Below are 21,829 nucleotides of genomic sequence, written 5' to 3' on the forward strand. Positions count from 1 at the left end.
AACAGGTTGAAGATGGACGGATCCCTGCTCGGTGGGCGGCTGGTTTCCAGCAGGAACACAGCACTGCAAACACCCCAGTGGGAGAACTCGTCACATGGGGTGCTGGGCATGCAAAAACCAAAGAGAACCAAAATGGGAATCAGTTTTGTTCCTTGTCAAAATGATGGCTACTTTCTAAGGGCCACCTGGTAAAAGCATTTCACCCCTAGAGTAGGAGCCTGGACAGATCTCCAACTTCCAGCTATCTTAATTCCTTCCAAGACTAAGGAGGATGCTAGAATGTCTCTGCCCTCCCTCCTCCAAATTCATATGTGAAAAATCTCACCCTCAAGGTGGTGGTGTTTGGAGGTGGGACCTTTGAGAGGTGATTAGGTCTTGAGGGTGAAGTTATTATGAATGGGATTAGTGCCCTGATCAGGGAGACCCTAGAGAACTCCCTCTATGCTCAGCCATGTGAGGACGCAGCTACGAGACAATCTGTGAAGCAGGTCCCCAGCAGGCACAGAATCCGCAGATGCCCTGACCTTGGACGTCTAGCTTCTAGAACCATAAGCAAGAAATTTCTGTTTTTCATAACCCCCCCACCCCCCAGTTTGTGGCCTTTTGTTACAGCATCCTGAGCTGTAACAGGAAGCAACACAGGAGTTGAGGAAAGCCTCTAGATCTCTGCCTCTCCTGATTATTGCCTTTTTCCCAAATTTGTCTCTGAGACCGGGATTATGGGGAGTGAGCGGCTTCATTTCTCAGCGCTGGGAACCACCAGGGGGAAACTGGGAAGTGCAAAGAGAGAAGATCTAAAGGAACATGGTCCACCCTGGGATGACCCAGATTCTTAAAATAGAGCTCCACAAACTATTGCAGATGCCTTTCCTTTTTTAAAATATGGGAAATTGCAATGGAATTTAATATGCTTGGACATTTACAAATCATTGTAGAGGAAAAGGTATGAACTTCTTAACCAGAAAGTCTAGAGATTCAAATCCCTTCATTCTTGACTAATGAGGCAAGATTTCCATCTCTAAGCTCCTGGATATATATCTGTACACACACACACACACACACACACACACACACTGCTTGATCTTTGTAGGACTGTGGTGAAGATTAAGTCCGAGGAAATTCTCTCTCAATTCTGGGACCCACCTTTCCCAGCACATTTTAACCTTTCTGACGTTAGGATGCTTCTTCCCCACCCCACAAATGTGTAACTTTGCACCAATAGATAAGTGTGTTAATATCAGAGGATTTTTTTTTTTTTTATTGCCAGGGAAATAGCTGTTTAATTTTCTTTTTTCCCTGGCTGATGGCTGCCGCCTCTTCTTCCTTCCCTCACATCAGCCCTGCCTCCAGTCTTTTCCCCCAGGTAGCCTATGGCATCAACTTACTATGCATCCTTCTGTGTTTTTCTCTTCCTAATAAAACCGCACACAGACGCATGCACATAAATGCTATATATTGTATGTGCTAGAGAGACAGAGACATAGAAAATTTTGTTTTACAGAAACGAGATCCTGTTACACACGTTTTCCTGGCTCTCCTTTTCCTCCCCCAATCATACTTCTTTTTTTTTTTTTTAAGATTTTATTTATTTGATAGAGAGATATCACAAGTAGACGGAGAGGCAGACAGAGAGAGAGAGGGGAAGCAGGCTCCCTGCTGAGCAGAGAGCCCGATGCGGGACTCGACCCCAGGACCCTGAGATCATGACCCGAGCCGAAGGCAGCGGCTTAACCCACTGAGCCACCCAGGTGCCCCCCCCCAATCATACTTCTAAGACAACTGGTCTTCCTCTACCTTTTTTCCTTTTTAATGGCTTTGCAGCATTGCACAAAGATGAACAATTTATTCATGTATCCTGCTACTGGTGGGCCTTGATTTTGTGTCCATTTTTTAAAAAATTTTGTGCACATATGTTTTTGTATGCTGGTGTTTTTATTTCTGTTGGACAGAGTCCCAGGAGTCGGAACTGCTAGGTCAAAGCATCTGAGCATTTTAAATTTTAATAGATGTTATCCGGTGGCTTTCCAAAAAAGCCTGGAACACTCCAAACAGTTCCACCAGCGGCGTCTAAGATGACTCTGTTCTCTGCATGAAATTAAAAGGTCTTTTAATGGCCTGGTATATTTAATGTGGCCATGCTGGGTTTTGGTTCTGTGGTTGCAAAAAGATCTGAGCAACTCTGAGCGGCGTGCCCGCCTCTGTGGACATCTAATTGTCAAGGAGATATGACTCAGACATTAAGCACCTAGCCAAGCCTACTCCCATCGTGACACTGTTAGTACAGGGCCACTTGGCAATAACCAGTGCCTATTCCTGTTATTTTGTATCAGATCTGAAAATCGTGCCTCTTTCCCTGGAAGCAGGAAAGCAAGGGCGCTTGCTCATCTAACTACAGCCTCGGGAACAAACTGTCTAAACCAGGGGACAGGCAGACGATTCAGACCAAGATTCCAGCTAACTTTACTCTTTAGTTTGATGATTTCAGAGGTTTGCAAAACATGATTAAATCCTTTGCACCTCAGTCTTTGTGGATTAACAGCCCCCTAACTCGGCAACTATTGATTGAATGAGAGGCTTCTAAGTGCCGGCCAATGTGGTCGATGCTGCGCATTCAGCACTGAACAGCGACAGAGGACATCCAGGGTTTCTGCAATCATTGTTCTTGCAAGAAGACGGGATCACATCACTGCACTTGGATTTGCCCATAAAATGTGGTTTGACCCCATTAGGACTCATCTTCTCAAAGGCCTTCAGAAATACACATCTAGCAAAACAACTGAATTCATCTCTGGACAGCATTTCACTAAGAACGCATTGGGTCACCCAACTGACCTGAATCCTGTTTCCAAAGGACTAAGAGGGACAGCCTCATCTCTTGGTCCTTTGGTTCAGCACCCCTGGAAACAGGGACCGCTCCCTGTAGACTCCCTCTTCTCAGCTTGGTTGAGGTGTAACTGACAATATCGTAAGATCTCGTAAGATCACATTGTGGTGATTTGTTACGGAGATACAGTATGAAAGAACTATCATCTAGGGATTAACATATCCATCATCACGTGACCTACTGATCGTGTGTGTGTGTGTGTGTGTGTGTGTGAGAGAGAGAGAGAGAGAACATCTAAGTTCTACTCTTAGCAAGTTTCAATTAATTATAGGATATGGTGTTATCAACTGTAGTCACTAGGTTTTACATTAGATCCTCTGCCCTTACTCCTCTTCTAAATGATAGTTTGCCCCTTTTACCAACCCCTTTCTCTCTTTCCCTCATCCCCCAGCCTCTGGCAACTGCTTCTCTACTACGTTTCTCTGAACTTGGCTTTTTCTTCTTTTTCTTTTTTTAGATTTCACATATAAGTGAGATCGTGCAGTCTTTGTCTTTCTCTGTCTGATTTATTTTACTTAGCTTAATGCCCTCAAGGACCATCCATTGTCTCAAAGGGAACATGGCAGGATTTCCTTCTTCTGGTTGAATAATACTGCTTTGGATATATACACCACATCTTCTTTATCCATTCATCTGTTAGTGGACATGTAGATTGTTTCCAAATCTTGGCTGTTAGGAATATTGCTGCAATGAACATGGGAGTGCTGATATCTCTTCAATATCTTGTTTTCATTTCTTTCAAATATATACCCAGAAGTGGGATTTCTGGATCATATGGTAATTCTATTTTTGCCAGTAGACCTTAAATCACTTTGAAGGCAGGAACTGTAAACATCTTACTCAAAATGCTACTCAATAAAATATTCTCAAGAGCTTAGCACAATAATCGGCATATAAGAGGCCAGCAATAAATATGCTGTTGACTGGATGAGGGAATGAATGGGTAGATGGGCAAGTGGGTGAATGAATGACTGACCTACTCAGGGATTTCAAGTAAATGCACAGAACTGTGATTATTTTGCAATTTTGATGTTATGGAATCTAGACACAAGTATTACCATTTGGGTTTCTTTGCTTTTGGGGTTTTGTTGTTTTGGGTTTTTGTTTTTGTTTTTCTTTCTTTCTTTTTTTTTTTTTTTTGAGAGAGAGGCAGGAGAGTGGGGGAAGGGGTGGGCAGAGACACAGAGAGAGAATCTCAAACAGGCTCCATGCTCAATGAGGAGCCTGATGCAGGGATCCATCTCACAACCCTGAGATCATGACCTGAGCCTAAATCAAGAGTCAGATGCTTGGGCGCCTGGTTGGCTCAGTCAGTTAAGCGTCTGCCTTTAGCTCAGGTGATGATCCCAGGGTCCTGGGATCGGGTCCTGCATCAGGCTACCTGCTCAGTGGGGAGCCTGCTTCTCCCAGTGCCTGCTGCTCCCCCTGCTTGTGTGTTCTCTCTCTCTGACAATAAATAAAGAAAACCTAAAAAAAATTTAAGTAAAGAAAAAAAAAAGTCAGATGCTTAACCAGCAGAGTCCCCCAGGTGCCCCAAGACATATCATTTATAATGCAGTTGGTTGTATGTTACACAAATAAAAAATGTATCTGGAAACCTTGGTCTAGGGCAAATCACCTCCACTATTAGATCCTTGCTCAGTCCTTACTGGCTTAACCCCTTCCCTGGGGTGAGTCCTTAACCTGTTAACCCACATCCCAAAGGACAAGACAGTTCCAGCTCTTAGCCCTTCCCTGTAAAGAGTAAAGGAGAAAACACAGGAAAAGTATGAACTAGAAAGTGCTGTATGAATGTACGGGGTCATTATTCTCCCCATACACACAACACCTGCACCTCTTCGAGCCCTATTGAAAGTGAGAGTGGGCAGCACAGATGCCAGTGTATTTGAACCCTAAGACTCCAGGCTAACCACACAGTTATTCCCTCCCTACCACACTGTGGCTCGTAGGAGACCCTCCTTCTTTCCTCCCTGTAATCGAGTACTAATGTCTTCTCCCTTCGGGATATCTGATTCACCCCTTCCTCCCCGCCCACTGCCTCTGCTTTAAGAACCCAGCCTAGGTGACCTCATGACCAGATGTTTCCAGAACCCTCCAGCTTCCCTGCCCTTCCATCCAGGGTGCAACCACTGCCAGACAAGTCTTTCTGAATGCTACTTTCTAAATGTTACCTCTGTCCCTTGTCCTGCTCCAGACACCTGGCATGATTACTCTGGCTGAGGGTAGCGACCCTGTTCAACCCACCTCGGCCCTCATGACTCCTCTTCCTCTTTGGATTTTCTTTGTTACCATATGCGGCAGGTCCTGTGATTAGCTCCATTTTATAGAGGAGAAGACCAAACTTCAGAGAGGTTAAGGAAGCAGCCCAGGACCACACAGCTTATGAGGGGTAAAGCCAGGATTCAAATGTAGGCAGCAGTTCCACTCTCAAACCCGACCCTAATCGGCCCCTCTGTTGCCCAAGAATTCAGAATCAGTATTAGGAGACACGAAGCTGTACTAGAAGCACTAAGTGACCTTACCTGTCTGAATGAATAGGAACCCCAGCCACTCCCAGGACATCAAGAAGGGAGCAGGACTCAGTCTCCCAGGCTTGGGTTCAAGTTCCAACTCTGCCCTCTATGGGCAGAGTGACCTTAGGCAAGTTGCTGAACCTCCCTGAGTCCCAATTTCCTCATCTGTAAAATGGAATAAATAATCTCCGTGTACTTCACATCACAAGATGTTTTGTAAGGATTGAACTAGAGGATGTATATAAACACATCCATGAAGTAGGCATGTAGGAAGTTTCTGTGCGGGTTAGTTTTTATAATCATTCCCTTCTACTTCCCTTAGAATAATTGCTTTTTTCTCCTTTAACCATCCCTATGTGTACAGACATTTTAAGAAAAAAGTAATTATTAGTAAGTCTGACTCTGATTCATTCAAACTTATTCTAAGAATCTGGTCCTTATGTGCCCCCCTGGACCCTGCAGGAAAGTTTTGTCTCAATGTGGTGAGCCTTCTACATCCTGCTGCTTCAGTCTGGGTCTTCACACATGTTGTTCCCTCTGCCTGGAATGCTGTTCCTTGCAATCACTAATGAAATACTGTTCATCTTTTTTTTTTTTTTTTAATTTATTTGTCAGAGAGGGAGAGAGCACAAGCAGGCAGAGTGGCAGGCAGAGGCAGAGAGAGAAGCAGGCTCCCTGCTGAGCAAGGAGCCTGAATTACTGTGCATCTTTTCGGGCTGCTTTAAGAACCACTTTCTCTCCAGACCCCAGAACAGTCCAGTGGTATTTGGTACACTCCCATTTCTCAGAGGAGGAAATTGAGGTGTAGGGAAGGTAGGTGATTGGGCTCAGATCATGAGGCGAAAATGCAGCAGGAGGTGGCCTGGAACACAGATAACCTGAGAACTCCTTAAGGGTGGGGCCTGGGTCTTTTTCCTCTCTCTTCCTCTGAAGCTAGCACCCCCACAGGGGCACAAGCCTGGCGTGTAAGTGAATAGTGGAGGAACAAATGAACCATTTGGGCAGCATCCCTGTGGGAGCTCTGTGAGCACTGGTCTGCGTGGCTACATGATTACCATCTGCCCATGCTGGTCTCCAACTCGCAGGCTCTTCCAGATAATAGAGATTGACATCTGTGAACCACACAGACCTGAGTCCCAGGACTTGAGAGCCAATGAGAAAGAAACAGGAAAAAAAAATAAAAGGACCCTAGTGCATGGACCCTGGCCTTAGGGATCCCCACTTCTCTGTCTGGGGCTGGGCAGCTCACTGAAATGCCCTTCTCTCCACTAATATCCCTCGAAACCCTGCTTAACCTTCAGGCCCAGTGCAGACAGTCCTTGCTGTCACGCTGGGGTCCCCAAGGAAGAGCAGAGCTCTCTTTCCTCATTTTCCCCCATCCCTTCATTTCACATTCGTTTCTTGTTACTGGTATTACAGATTATGCTGTTCTTTACTTCTGTGTCTCCACGCTCCCCAAATCTGGAAGCTTCCTAAGGATAGGGGGCTGTGTCTTACCTCATTTTTATTCTCTGCAGCATCTATGCTAGGCATAACAGACACAGGCGAGGAACGTTTACAGTCACAGATGGCTAGAGTGGCAGGGGGCTTGACCTCTGCCTCGTACCAGCTTTGGGACCTTGAACAAGTTTCTCAACCTCCTGAAGCCCTGATGTCCCCACCTGTAAAAGGGGAGTGAGAATTCAGCTGACATAATAGGGTTGTTATGAGAATTTAATAAGCTCAAGTTCACAGCTAGAGCTCATTAACTACCATTATTATTAATAAGTCTTTAATAACTAATCAGAGACCAAGAAGAGGCACAAATAGTTTTTTCTTCAATTAATACATAAGAAAGAAATGCTTGCAAAAATGAAACAACGGGGGCATCTGGGTTGCTCAATCATTTAAGCACCTGCCTTTGGTTGAGGTCATGATCATGGGGCTCCCTGCTCCAAGGGCAGCCTGCTTCTCCCTCTCCTTCTGTCCCTCTCCCCTGCTCCTACTCTCCCTCTCACTCTCTCTCAAATAAATAAATTTAAAACAATGAAACAACAGTATGAACACAGAGAAACATAAATAATTGGATTTGATCCACGTGCATACTAGATAACCATCAAGTTCATAATCTTCGCGTTCCTGCTACATAGTTCCTGCTGTAAATTACACATTCGCTGTCCATCCAGCCTAGAGCGGAGATGGTCACAGTTCCTCAATCTTAAGCCAGAGCTTGGTCTCCCACCAGACAGCCAGAGCTGCCCTACCCCTTGTCATACCTTTCACACTCATGGAAATTCCTACCACTTACCAATGGGATTGATGAAGGAAAAATTAGGACCACAGCAAAGGATAATTACATTGACCCTCACTTGCCCCTGTGGTCTTATTCTCTATCTAGGAGCTTATGTGACCTTTTAAAATACAAAACCCAGCTCATGTTAGTCTCCTGCTTAACACTCAGCAGTAGCTTCTTCCATAAAAGGAATAAAATATGTACTTTTTTTGGTAACCACAACCTACAAGTCCCTACCCAGTATGGCTCCCCTCTGATTCATCTCCATTGTCTTCCTTGACTCTCTGGGTGCCAGCCACCTTGGCCTTCTGTCTCTTCCTCTAACAAGGCAAGGACCTTTGCATTTGATCTCTGACGTTTACTGGCAAAATGTCACCTTCTTAGAGAAGCATTTCCTGACCACCAGATGGAAAATATTCCTCCCCTATTATTTCCCATGTAACACCATTTGAGCTACATTATTTGTTTGCCTGTGTATTATCTGACCCCTTCACTTCCCTGAACAGAAGCTCCCCATGGGTGGGAACCTTGTCTGCCTTGCTCAACACTGTATCTGAAGCCCCTAGAACACTTTCTGGCAGTCACAAAGCACTCAATACCTATTTGTTGAATGAATACATGGGGAATGGGCGGGAGGAACAGATTAAGTCATTTTTCACTTTTTATTTTTCTATTTCAGATGAATTTCAGTTTTTTTAATGAAGTGCACATACTAGTCTGTACACTTGAAAAAAGAAATCATGCCAGAAGAAAATAAAACTGAGACAATAAAATTAGCATTGTTAATCAGACAGATGAAAGGAACATAAAACCTTTGCCAAGAATCGATTACGTAGATCGCCGGCAATCCATGTTATTTCCACCCCCCCACTGTTAATACCTGAAACATTGGCCAGTGGAATGACCTGCTTGCTAGTCAGCACACACCCTTGGACTTTTAAATAATTGTCACCTCCCCTGGTGTTTCAGTTCTCTGCTTTATTCCAGTCCCCCACTCTCAGCTCATTTATTTCTACCTCCGTGCTTTTGCCAATGCTTTTACCTCTAAGGGCATTTCCTCCCCGCTGTTCCAGTGCCTACCCCACCCACCCCAACACCCCACATTTCCTCTGTCCAAAATCTTGATCACCCTTTAGGGGACATGAAAACCTATTGTGAAATGGCTATGACCACAGACAATTGTGCTTTAAAAAGCTCCACGCTTTTTCAGAAGTCACCTTGTCTTTGTGTCTCTCTCAATTAATTACAGTTGGTTGAAAGCAATATTTTTATACATCGAACCACACTGAAATGTCACTATCCATTTTCCAACTGAGTAAAAAGAAAAAAACAAACAAACAAAAAAACCCTAACTCGCTGCTAGGGGCAAAATGCTGTCTCAAGTGGATGCAAGCAATTGCTTCGAATCCTTCTCAAAGGAGAAAATACCAGGTGGTTTGCAAGGGTTCAAAAGCCATTCCTCCAAACATTCCCACGAGGAGGAACGTGGTGTATACACAATCATTATCTGCGATTTACAAAGCAATGGACACAAGCAAGAACTGACTGGTGAGCTCGGAATAACCCTCTCCCATGCTGTTGGGCACCATCCACTTACGTCCTATCACGACAGCCTTATAGCATTGAGCGCCTACAGTGTGCCAGACTCTGTGCTGAATGCAATATATACATTATTCCATTAAATGACAGCCTGAAGTGATCATTATGATTATCATCCTGTTGGGGGAGGTTATGGAGAGGACATGACCACCATTTGACCCAAGAACTGCCCCCCCCCCAGCAACTGCAGACTCCTCACTACCTCCCCTGTCCTTGAAATGTACAAGCATTTTCACAGCAGGAGCTATTCCAAGGGCACAGCCTTGAAAGAGTAAGGTGTTGCCAGGACCATCTGGAAGTATATATAACTGAACCCTATTCAGGCCTGCATGAAACTATGAAACTATTTAAGATTCTGGTGGGTAGGTATGGAGATCTACTTGCCTTGCGGCCACCTATAAATTTCCTTGCTGATTACACCTGCCACCTGTCTCTCTGGAACATCCTGACTCTGTCTCTCCTTCCTTCCTCTCCATGTGTGGGGGTTCTGAATTTCACCTTGGAGAAGCTCCCAACATCTCAAGCCAACATATCCCCATTTTACAGATGAAGTAACTGACACACAGAGAGTTTCACCAGTTTCACCAATTTCTAACAAAGCAACAAAAGTGTTAGAACCGGTTTGGACCCATTTAACCAGATTTCAAAACTCCCATTCTTGCCATACGAAATGTATCTTCCATCTAAAAACTACAGTTAAAATTGAAGATAATAGTTCATACAACTTATCCTGAAAATGACCAGTTCTGCAATCTTTTCCCCCCTTTTAAAATTGTTTTTAAGGGGTGCCTGGGTAGCTCAGTTGATTATGTGTCTGACCATTCGTTTCGGCTCAGGCATGACCTGGGGGTTTTGGGACTGAGCCCTGCGTGGGGATCTGCAGTGGGCATGGAGTCTGCTTGAAATTCTCTCTCTCCCTCTCCCTCTGCCCCTCCAGCTCATGCTCTCTCTCTCTTTCTCAAATAAATAAATCTTTAAGAAGAAGAAGAAAAAAAAAGACTTAAAAATAAAAAAGGTCAGATTGCAGACAAAAGTCCAGAAATCAAAGCTTTCTAAAGATAACAACCACAGATTTATGATTCAAAAGGGGACTCTGGATGGGTGCCTTAAGAATATTTCAAGTTCAAGCGGGAGGGGAAAAAAGCAGATTTGGGGATCCATGCAAAAGGAGATCAGAAACTGTAGTCTTGTATGTGAATAGGAAGCAAAAGTCAGAGTCTTTGATGGTTTGGAACAGAGAAGATGAGAAAGCCTTTCTACTAGGCTTTAATGGTTTGCAGCCAAAGACTCAGAAGGATAAAAATTTCAGGAGCTAATATGATTTACATTAGGTGTTCAGTGTGATTTTCCTGTATGTTTGAAAACTGTCCTAGCAAAATGGTGAGAAAATAAAAAGCTGTAAGAGAATGATTAGGGAACTGACCATCATAGCAGTTTGAGTCCAGTGTGTTCTTTATGCAGTGCCTTGCAAAGGACGAAAGGATGGAATCTGTTGCTTCTACAGATGTAGTAATAAAATAATTGAAGCAGCTGACATGTACTGAGCTCTTAAACCTTGAGCTCGACATATACCTTCTTACTGGGTTTTTGCAGTGGAGCTATAAGGTAAGTCCTGTTACCATCTCCATTTCAGAGAACAGAGGCAGAGTAAGGCTTAGAAATGTGCCTTGAGTCAGTCCCATAGGCAGCGAGGGGCAGAGCCAGCATTCAAACCCAGAGCGTATTTGAACACGGCTTCCACTCTGCAAGGACCCAGCATTCTTTCAAGGCCACTGGGGGCTCCAGAGACCAAAAAGGTGGCCGTGTACTTGTATATGTTCTGAGACTCACACAGATTTGAGAGAGCTTCCTGAAACTGTGAAAGCAATAAACCTTAAAAGCAGAGAGGGGCTCTGGGTTCAATTCTGCCTCTGAAACTTCACCGTCACGGCTCCTAGCAAGCCGTGCTTTTTCCAGCTGCAGATGGGGAGTCACAGAATTCACCTGGGACATAGCTGTGGGGACTGAATGAGATAATGCCTTTAAAGTTTATAGCACAGAACCTGGTGCATGTCTGTCTTAGCAATAAAAGGCAGCCATTGTGGGAATTATTCTGAGCTTGTAGGAAGCAGAGCTCCTCAGCCCCCGTGTCACGCCAAAGTACCAAAGCCAACGGGGTTTGAAAAGAGGAAAGAGGAGGAAGGATCCAGATTTTAAAAGGAGCAAGAAAAGAGGTTGGGAGCACTGTGGGTGCCAGGTGCAGAACGAAGGCATTTGATTGTGATTTCAACTTGAACCCTTGAGAACCAGAAGACAGTTGAGCCATTCTAGGAAGATTTTCTGAATTTGCCGTAACAGGTGTGGAGAGGGAGCGTGCACACACACACACACACACACACACACGCATGCATGCATGGACCCACACCGTCTTCTACCAAGTCAAAACAGGAGCACACTCAATACTTTGATTCCAACGTAGCTCTGCGACTGGAGATGAGCACGGTTACCCAGAGCCAAGGCAGGAAGCTGAGGGTCCTTCAGAAGGGTGAGAGGCCCTTCCCAGCCCGGCAGGAGGCAGCGTGCTAGGGGGAGCCCTGGAAAGACAGGGGCACCACAGAGAGCCCTAGCTTTGCAGGGAGGGCTGGTGCCCCTGTGGGGCCCTTGCGGCTGCCTCTATACTCGAAAGCACGAGTTTTAACCGCTGCGTCCTATTCATGAACAACAAAAATCCTTGGTTTATCTGCAAACACTGTGGACACCTAAATACCGTAGACAGACTCGGCAAATAAAGTCGGCCCGTTTCAGAAGTGCCTTCTAGGATTATACCCAAACGAAAGACTGAATGAGTCAAGGGAGAAAGGAGAAGGGCGCACACAGGGTTAACCTTCCCCTAACCCTTTCTGTCCCACCCGCGACCCAGGAGAAGGCGGGGGGAAGAAAAGCTGGGGGGTTCAGGTGTGCCCTAAACCTCGCGGCGCCGGGGGAGAAACACGGCAGAAACCCAGCGGACACTCCCCCCTCCAGGGACGTGGGCGCTTTCCAGGATGGTCCGACCGCTCCAGCGTCCTAGCGCATCCCAGGCGGAGAACCGGAGAACCGACTCTCCAATCTCGGCTGCGGGCAAGACCTTACTTTCCAAGACCAGCTGCGAGCTTACGGATCCGGGACTACCGAGTCCACCCCAGGCTCCCGGCTTGCTGCCTTGAGATTTCCCAAGCCTCCCGGCGAAGCCCAGCCTGCAGGGTTCCCCTTAACAAAAGGTTCGCGGAAGAGCGCGTCGCTGCGCAGCGCTGCGCAGCGCTGCGCATCCCCCCCCAGCCCTGAAAGCCCCGCTGCGGGGGCGCTCCCCTTGGTCCGCTCCCCCACGATCCCTGCGCTCCTGCGACCACCGGCTCCAGCGCACGGATCCCCAACGGTTCCCCCCGCTTCCAACCGAGTACTCACTTCTCCCCAGTCCCTCCGCTGTCCACGCCGTCTCCTCCACCGCCCCATAGCGCCTCAGAGGCTTCTCGGTTTCCAGATGGGTGGACAGAGATTGCTTCAACTCCATCGCTGATCCCCGCGGGCAGGTCGACGGGTCCCCCTTTACTCCATCCCCGCCGCGGGCTGCAGGGAGGGAGGCGGCTCCAGCCAGCAGCGTTTTAAGGGGCCGGGCGTTCGTGACGCTGCTACATCTCTTCCGCCGTCAGGGCCGGGGAGCGCTGACTGGTACCCAGCGCGGGTGGGGGGGGGGGATGTGGGGCGCATGCGCACTGGAGGCGAGAGGGGCTGGGGGGTTGGGTAGAGAGAAAGAGGGGCAGATGATAACTCTAAGAAGAACAACAAAAACAACAACTAAAACCGAACCAACCCAAAGGAAGTAAAAACATAGCCCCCTCCCGTGCTGAAGCCGGTGGTGATGCTTTGCCGGGGCACTGCGCTGCTTTGTGATCTGTCAGCGGGCTGCTAGGTTTTGAGTGGGATTGGTGAGCGCCTCTCTACCTGTGGGCGATGGATCCATCTTTGGTGGGGAGTGTGCAGAAGCTAGAGTGTGGTCCTGAATCTGTGGGGTTCTGAGCTTGGTCGGGTGCAATTTTGTGAGAATCTCTGGGCTTTTGCTTCTGCATGTAACTAGAATGTGGAATGGGACAGTCTTGATACCCCGATGCCCTGTGTCAATTCCCTAGGTGCTTGCATGAACTTGAGAGAGACATGAACATATTTTGGACACAAATATAACAAAACTGCTTGGATCACGGATCTCTACTTTCCAGAAACTCAGGTTTATCTTAGCAACACAGCATGGAAGCATTAAGAATACAAAGTAAAATCAGCAGCTAGATTGATAAAAATGAGGAAGAGTTTATTGAATGAGGGCAGGGTGCTAAACTTCCTAATAACTGTGAAACAGATGCTCTTTTCTCAGCCTTGTTTTACAGAGCATGAAACTGAGGTGCAAAAAGATGGTTTGCTCCAAGTTTCACGCTTACCAAGGGGCCTGGTCAGCAACTGAATCCGGACATAGCCTCTTTAGCCGACTGATTTCTTACACTGCTGTGATATGGTGTTCTCTATGGCAGGAGGGGTGGGAAGGAGGCTGGAGGCTATGAGTTGTTTGTTGTTGTTGCTTTTAAGATGTCATCAGGGGTGATTTTTATATCCATTTAGCTTGTGGAAGTGTTGCATGGCCTAGTTGTTTAAGAAAAGTATTTAGCCACTGGCAGTAAGTATCCTTAAAAAGTCATTATCAATAGGGGTACCTGGGTGGCTCAGTCAGTTGAGTGTCCAACTCTTGGATTCAGCTTAGGTTGTGATCTCAGGATCAAGGGATAGAATCCTACACTGGGCTACGTGCTCAGCAGGGAGTCTGCTTGGGGCTTCTCTCCCTCTGCTTCTCCCCCAACAGACACACATTTTCTCTCTCTCAAAATGAGCGGGGAAGTCTTAAAAAAAAAAGTTATTATCAATAATGAACTTCTAAATAGCCCATGGGAGAAAAAGGAAATAAAAATGAAAATCATATACTGTTTAGAGCTGATAACCATGAAAGTACCACATATCAAAACTTGTTAAGTTTTGGTGGAAGTAAATGTTTAGCCTTCAGTGCCTACAGTAAAAAAAAAAATTGGTGATGGACATTGGGGAGGTTATGTGCTATAATGAGCAGTGGGTATTATATAAGACTGATGAGTCACAGAGCTGTACCCCTGAAAAAATATATATTATATATAAATAAATGTGATACATAAAATATTTTATTTATAATAAAATAAAAATAAATAAAATAAAAAATAAATAAATAAAATAAAAAATAAATAAATAAAATAAATAAAAATTTTTTAAAGATTTTATTTATTTGACAGAGAGAAATCACAAGTAGATGGAGAGGCAGGCAGAGAGAGAGAGAGGGAAGCGGGCTCTCTGCTCAGCAGAGAGCCCGATGCGGGACTCGATCCCAGGACTCTGAGATCATGACCTGAGCCAAAGGCAGCGGCTTAACCCACTGAGCCACCCAGGCGCCCCTATTTATAATAAAATAAAAATAAATAAATACAATAAAAATATTTATACATATAAATAAAAATATATAATATAGTATATATAATATATATTATTCTATGTAATTTATAATTATTACACTATATATAATTACTACATAATTGTATACATTATTGTATACTACATAATTGTATACTACATAATTATACATTATGTATAATTAAGTGATTAATAAATTATATATAACTTGTAATAAGTTAGAATTTATTATTAATTATAATAAATTATATATAATAAGTAAATGAATTTAGGTTAAAAAATAAATTCCAACAGACTCCAAAAAAAAAAAAAATAAGGCTAAAAATAAGTGGGTAAGGATGAATGGATAAGCAGAACATGGTCTAGCCATACAATGGAATACTATTTGGCCTTAGAAAGGAAGGGCGTTCTACAGTATGTCATAAACCTTGAGGACACGATGCTAAGGGAAATAAGCCAGTCACGACAGATAACTGTGTGATTCCAATTATATGAGCTGTTGAGAGGAGTCAGATATCATAGAGATAGAAATGTTGATTGCCTGGAGCTGGGGGAGGGAAGAATAGAGCATTACTGTTAAACGGGTAGAGTATTTGTAGTTTTACAAGATGAAAATAATTTGGGGGAGGAATGGCGATGGCTGCATACAAATGAGTGAGTTTATTACCACTGACTGTACCCTTAAAAATGGTTAAAAAAAAATGGGTTAAGTGTTCAACTCAAAAGACTTTGATGAAAAAGAATAGATGGGGTGCCCTGGGGGCTCTGTTGATTAAAGTCTGACTCTTTTTTTTTTTTTTTTTGACAGAGATCACAAATAGGCAGAGAGGCAGGCAGAGAGAAAGAGAGGAGGAAGCAGGCTCCCCGCTGAGCAGAGAGCCCAATGCGGGACTCGATCCCAGGACCCTGAGATCATGACCTGAGCCGAAGGCAGCGGTTTACTTAACCCACTGAGCCACCCAGGTACCCTAAAGTCTGACTCTTAATTTTGGCTAAGGTCATGATCTCAGGTTCGTTAGATCAAGCCAGCGTCAGGTTCTATGCTAAATGCAAAGTCTGCTTCAGTTTCTCTCTCTCTCCCTATCCCCCTGCCCCTCCACCCCACTCTCTCTCTCTCTAAAATAAATAAATAAAATCTTTAAAAAAAAAAACAAAAACCTGTGCAGTAGAAAAAATCATAACAAGAGCATAAATTTAAAAAATGGAAAAATAAGAAGCAGTAGAGGAGACCCATAAAACCAAAATCTCATTCCTTGGGGGGAATATTACTAGTAAAGAAAGCAAACCTCTTGGGGTGCCTGGGTGGCTCAGTGGGTTAAAGCCTCTGCTTTTGGTTCGGCTCCGGTCATGATCCCAGGATCCTGAGATTGAGCCCGGCATCAGGCTCCCTGCTGAGCAGGGAGCCTGCTTCCTCCTCTCTCTCTCTCTCTGCCTGCCTCTCTGCCTACTTGTGATCACTGCCTGTCAAATAAATAAATAAAAATTAAAAAGAAAAAAAAGCAAACTACTCAAGACCCACCAGGATAGGTATTCATGAGTAAAATTAAGAATGAAGAGGGATACATGATACAAATACAGGAAGGTTTTTTTTTAAAACCAGTTGAAATAGATAACTTTCTTTAAGAAGTAAATTACTAAAATGCACTTAAGAAGTAAAAAAAAAATCAATAATTGTTTCAAAAATGTAATTCTCTTTTTTTTAAGATTTGTCTATTTTAGCGAAAGAGAGTGAGTGTGGGGTGGGGAGAGGGAGAAGGAGAGAGACAATCCTCAAGCAAACTGCCCGCTGAGCACAGAGTCTGACTCGGGGCTCAATCCCAGGACCCGGAGATCAAAACCAAGAGTCAGCTGCTTAACCAACTAAGCCACTCGGGCACCCCAAAAGCTGAATTCTTAATATAAAAATTTATTTTTCTCCTTAGTCCCTCAAAGGCATCAGGCCCACACAGTTTTATAGATGAGCTTTTTAAAAAAATTTTTTTAAAGATTTTATTTATTTATTTGGCAGACAGAGATCACAAGTAGGCAGAGGCAGTCAGAGAGAGAGGGGGAAGCAGGCTCCCTGCTGAGCAGAGAGCCCGATTCGGGACTCGATCCCAGGACCCTGAGATCATGACCTGAGCTGAACCGAAAGCAGAGGCTTTAACCCACTGAGCCAACCATGTGCCCCTTATAGGTGAGCTTTAACAAAATAACGGATAATCCTTATTTCATAAAAATTATTTCAGAGCTCATTTTATGAGGATAATATATGACCTTGATATCAAACCTAGATTAAAATGGCACAGTGAAATAATTCTAGAGTGAACTCACCTATAAACACAGGTACAAATGTTCTAAATGTTAAAATACATTGTGAACAAATGAGGTTTATTTTAAAAATGTAGAAATGACCTCATAATCAGAAAATCTATTGATAGAATATGCCATAGTAACAGATTAAAAGAAAAACCTGTTGGATGACCTTAAGGGGTACAGAAAAAAAATTTGAAAAAATCAGCAGTCAAATATATGTCTGTCTTTTTTTCTTAGCAAATTAAGAATAGAAGATCATTTCCTTAACCTTCTAGAGAGTCATTATAAAAAATCAACAGCAAACATTTGACATTTACTATTGACTCTCTGTGCCTGATCATTAAGGTCAGGAACAAAACAAGGATGTCTGTCATCTCCACTTTGGGAGATCCTGGTCTGGTTAGACAGGAAAAATAAATAAAGCATAAGAATTGTATCAAATAAATAAAATATTTTTTTAAAAACCTATTGTAAAACTTTAAGACATATGAAGAAAATCAAGAGTCCCAGAATAGACGCACATATATATGGAAAGCTGGTATATGACAGAGGAGGCATTACCAATGAGTATAGAAAGGATAGACTCTTCACTAAATGAGTTGCCTAACCAAATGGAGAACTAAAAAAAGAAAAAAAGTCAACCTTGGACTTCCTAATATAGATACATATCATATATAAAATTCCAGGTAGATTAAAGACCTGAATGAGAAAAAACAAATTTTTTTAAATTTGTAAGATCATATAGAAGAATATCTTTATTCTTTCACAATAGAAGCTTATGTTAGCTAAGAACCCAAAACACAAACCTTAAAGAAAAATATTAAGAAAAAACATTTCATTACACTTTCATGAAACTTCCACGGCCATTAAGTAGTGATCCCATATTCCCTCTCCCTCCAGCTTCTGGCAACCCCCAGTCCTTTCTTTCTGTATGAATTTACCTGTTCTGGGCATTTCACATGAATGAAATCATACACTGTGTGAATTTTGTGTCCAGCTTCTTGCTCTTTGCGTACTGTTTGCGTACTCCATGCTGTAGCATGAATCAGTATTTCCTTCCTTTGGACGGCCACGCCATGTATGAGTATACCCCCTTTGGTTTATCCATCAATGGATATGTGTGTGGTTTCTACCTTTTGGCTATGGTGAATAGTGCTGCTGTGACCGTGTGCATAGAAATACCTGTTCGAGTACCTATTTTAAGGTACCTAAGACTGGATTTGCTGGGTTATATGGTAATTCTATGTTTAGCTTTTTGAGAAACAGCCTCACTGCTTTCCATGTGATTGAGCCATTTTACATTCCCTCCCGCAATGTAGGAGGGATCTCATTTCTCCACATCCTCACTAACACTTACAATACGTACTTATTTGGGGGGATTATAGCTGCATCAATGGAATAGACCAAACTACTACCAAAAAAGGGATGACGTGTAGAGACTTAATATTAAACTAAGGAAACCAGATGGAAAATAGTACATACTGAATGATTCTATCCTGTAAGTTTCAAAAACAGACAAAACTTATCTATAGTGATAAGTGTCAGAAAGGTGGCTACTTTAAGGGGGCTACTGAACCATACACAAGAAGAGGGATTTGTTAAAATACTAGAAATGTACTGAAATGATTGATGACATGGTGGGGTGTGTGTGTGTGTATACACAAACACATATATATGACTTACATGGATATAATATATATGTGAATATGGGTATTCATTGAGAAAACCACTTAATATAAATGCCCTTTACTGTGTGGAAATTATATTTCAGTATTAAAAACTAATTAAATGGGGCACCTGGATGTCTCAGTCAGTTAAGCATCTGCCTCCCACTCAGGTCAGGATCTCACGGTCCTGGGATCAAGCCCCACAATTCATCCTGCTCATCAGGGAGCCTACTTCTCCCCTGCTCATGTATACAATCCCTCTCTCAAATACATAGATGAAATTTTTTTTTAAAGAAACTAAACAAAAGGGTGTATAAATAAAATTAAAGACAAAATGGTCAGTAGGTTCAGGGATCTTTGTCATGTTATTCTAATTTTCTGTATTAAATTAAATTAAAATTAATGTCATAATTTAAAAAAAAAAAAACAAGAAAAGAAAAAATAGCCAGACCTCTTAGATCCAATCATCCAACTCCTAGGAATCTACCCTAAGAAATACTTGAAATATTAAGAAAAATATGCACAAGGTATTTCTTATAATTTCTGTAAAATGTGGGAAAAGTCTAGTATCTAACAAAAGGAAAATGGCTAAATAAATTCTGTACTTAATGTAAAATTATGTTTACAAAAAGTTTGAAATATCACAGGGAAACATTGTAACACAACGTTCACCAAAACTTAAGATGGGAAAGTAGAGAACACGGTGTAATGCAAAGTATGGGCTGTTGTTTTTGATCTTTTGTTAAGATCAAGTGTACACTGTGATCTCAGTCATATTAAGTATTTCATAAAATGATAATAGTAGAAATTAAATGAAAAATGCTGTGATCCAATTTTGTTATCCATTCACATATATACATACCCAATAAAACAAGACTTATTTTTTTTAAGATTTTATTTATTTGAGGGACACCTGGGTGGCTCAGTGGGTTAAGCCTCTGCCTTTGGCTCAGGTCATGATCTCAGGGTCCTAGGATCATGTCCTACATTGGGCGCTCTGCTCGGTGGGCAGCCTGTTTCCCCTCTCTCTCTGCTTACTTGTGATCTCTCTCTGTCAAATAAATAAATAAAAATCCTTTTTAAAAATTTAGAAGATTTTATGTATTTGAGAGAGAGAGAGAGCAAGCACAAGTGGGTAGAGGAGCAGAGGGAGAGGTGGACTCCCCACTGAGCAGGGAGCCCAAGGTGGGACTCCATCCCGGGACCCTGGTATCCTGACCTGAGCCGAAGGCAAATGCTTAACCAACTGAGCCACCCAGGTGCCCCAAAAGAAAACACTGAAATGACATATACCAAAGCATTAAGAGTGACTACCTATGGACCGTCAAGATAACAAATAATGTTTTGTTTGAATTCTCTAATGTTACCAGAAGGGATAGGTGTTACTTTTATAAAAAGAAAAAGAATCAGTAATGTTCTTTAATGCATGGAAAATAAAAGGACTAGGAGCAAATACACAATGATATTCACAGTAGTTGTTTCTAAGAGTGGAAAGTTGGGGGAAACCTTTTCCTTTTTAATCTTCTGAATTCTCCAGTCATCTCTACTGAGCACGTGCTGTTGCATCGTTGAAAGGCGGATGAATTCTGTTTCTAAAAATGTGTGAGTAATACAATTCCGTAATCCTAGGGGACAAAAGGAGCTCTGCCACAGCCATGCCCAGAACCCTGTCTGTTTGTGTTAGTCTAGGGTGGTAATGCTTCAAGGTCGGTAACTGACTGAAGTAACCATCTGCGTGGAATTATTAAGTGGTTCTTCCAGCCCTGGCTTCCCATCCTGGCTCTGCGCCTCTGTCTTCTGGGAATGCCAGACTCGTAGGGGATGCTGGATGATTACAAAGGGCTAGTGCCACACACTTGTATAACTGTCATTTGGGTTGATTGAAAGGGAAAATAATGCAATTTCATCTTGGTAATTTGATCCTTTATTCGGCATGTTAACAATTTGTAAATGGATGCAACCCCGAGCGTATCCGGAACAGCATGTTGCTCAAAAACGCAGGCTTTTGAAATCTGGAATATCTAAGTTCCAGCCCTGAATCCGCCACCTGCCAGCTGCGTTACCCCGTGTGACATACCATTTCATTTCCCTGAGCTTCACTTTCTTTAACTCTCAGCCTCTAATGACACTGTACGGGGGGACTCCCACCATGGCAAAATGAGAACATGTGTGTCTTGACATCGGACGGCCCCAAAACAACTGTCATCATCTTTGCTGTTTGTATTATTATTTCTGCTACTACATTGTTCTGGCTGATGGTTTGGAGTTCTCACCTTGAGGGCATTTACTCAGGTCTCCAAGACAAAGCAGAGATCTGTTAAAACAGACTCTGGACAGAAATTGGACCTCTCACGTGTTACGGGTAGATATGTACCCCGGAGAAGCCACTTTGGAAGTCAGCCTGGCACTTTCTCAAAAGGATAAACACAGTTACCATAGGACCCAGCAATTCCAATCCTGACTATGCACCCGCAGGAAATGAAAAAATACGACCATATAAAAACGTGTGCACCAATGTTCATAGCAGCACGATTCTGGAGATCCCAAAAGCTAGAAACAGCAGAAAAGTCCATCAACAACGATGGACAAGTAAAACGTGGCATGTTCTTAAGGTAAAATAGTATTTGGCCATAAAAAGTGTCGATAGCATGCTACAACATGCGTGAATCTTGAGAACACTATGCTAAGTGATAGATACCAGTCGTAACTGACCACATGTGTATTGCATGATTCCATTTATATGGAGTGCCTGGGATGTCTGTCTATATAGGAAGCACATCTATAGAAACTCTATAGAGAAAGGAAGCAGGTGAGTGGTTGCCTAGGGCTGGGGGCCCAGGAGGGTTGGTTCCAAAGCAGAACTGTGTACTTTTCTTCATGCAGAGTTGGGAATCCCACAGTTCTCTGTTTGTAAAGCCTGTGATCAATGTCTTAGGAGCTCATAAGCTTCCATAAAGCAAATCTGGATGTGTTTGTTAGGCATCTCAAATAAATACAGATGGGGTACAATAGACCAAATGTGTTGACAGACCTCCTCCCAGCTTAGGGAGAAGTGAATACTGGATTAAGCACAAAAGTATGAGCTTGGGGTGTAGGGTTTCGT

General features: G+C 43.3%; 1 protein-coding gene across 1 annotated transcript in view; it reads right to left on the minus strand.

The window, feature by feature from the left end:
- The window catches only part of BMERB1 (bMERB domain containing 1), a 105,877-nt gene extending 92,908 nt beyond the window's left edge, over positions 1–12,969 (minus strand). The window contains exon 1 of the mRNA XM_004750335.2: positions 12,692–12,969. Coding sequence (XP_004750392.1) covers positions 12,692–12,797 — 106 coding nt within the window. The 5' untranslated portion in view covers positions 12,798–12,969. The remainder of the gene's footprint in view (positions 1–12,691) is intronic.
- Between the last annotated feature and the right edge of the window lie 8,860 nt (positions 12,970–21,829).

The sequence above is a fragment of the Mustela putorius genome, unplaced genomic scaffold (genome assembly GCF_011764305.1).
Source record: "Mustela putorius furo isolate JIRA1106 unplaced genomic scaffold, ASM1176430v1.1 tig00004007_pilon_pilon_pilon, whole genome shotgun sequence".
Lineage (NCBI taxonomy): Eukaryota > Metazoa > Chordata > Mammalia > Carnivora > Mustelidae > Mustela > Mustela putorius.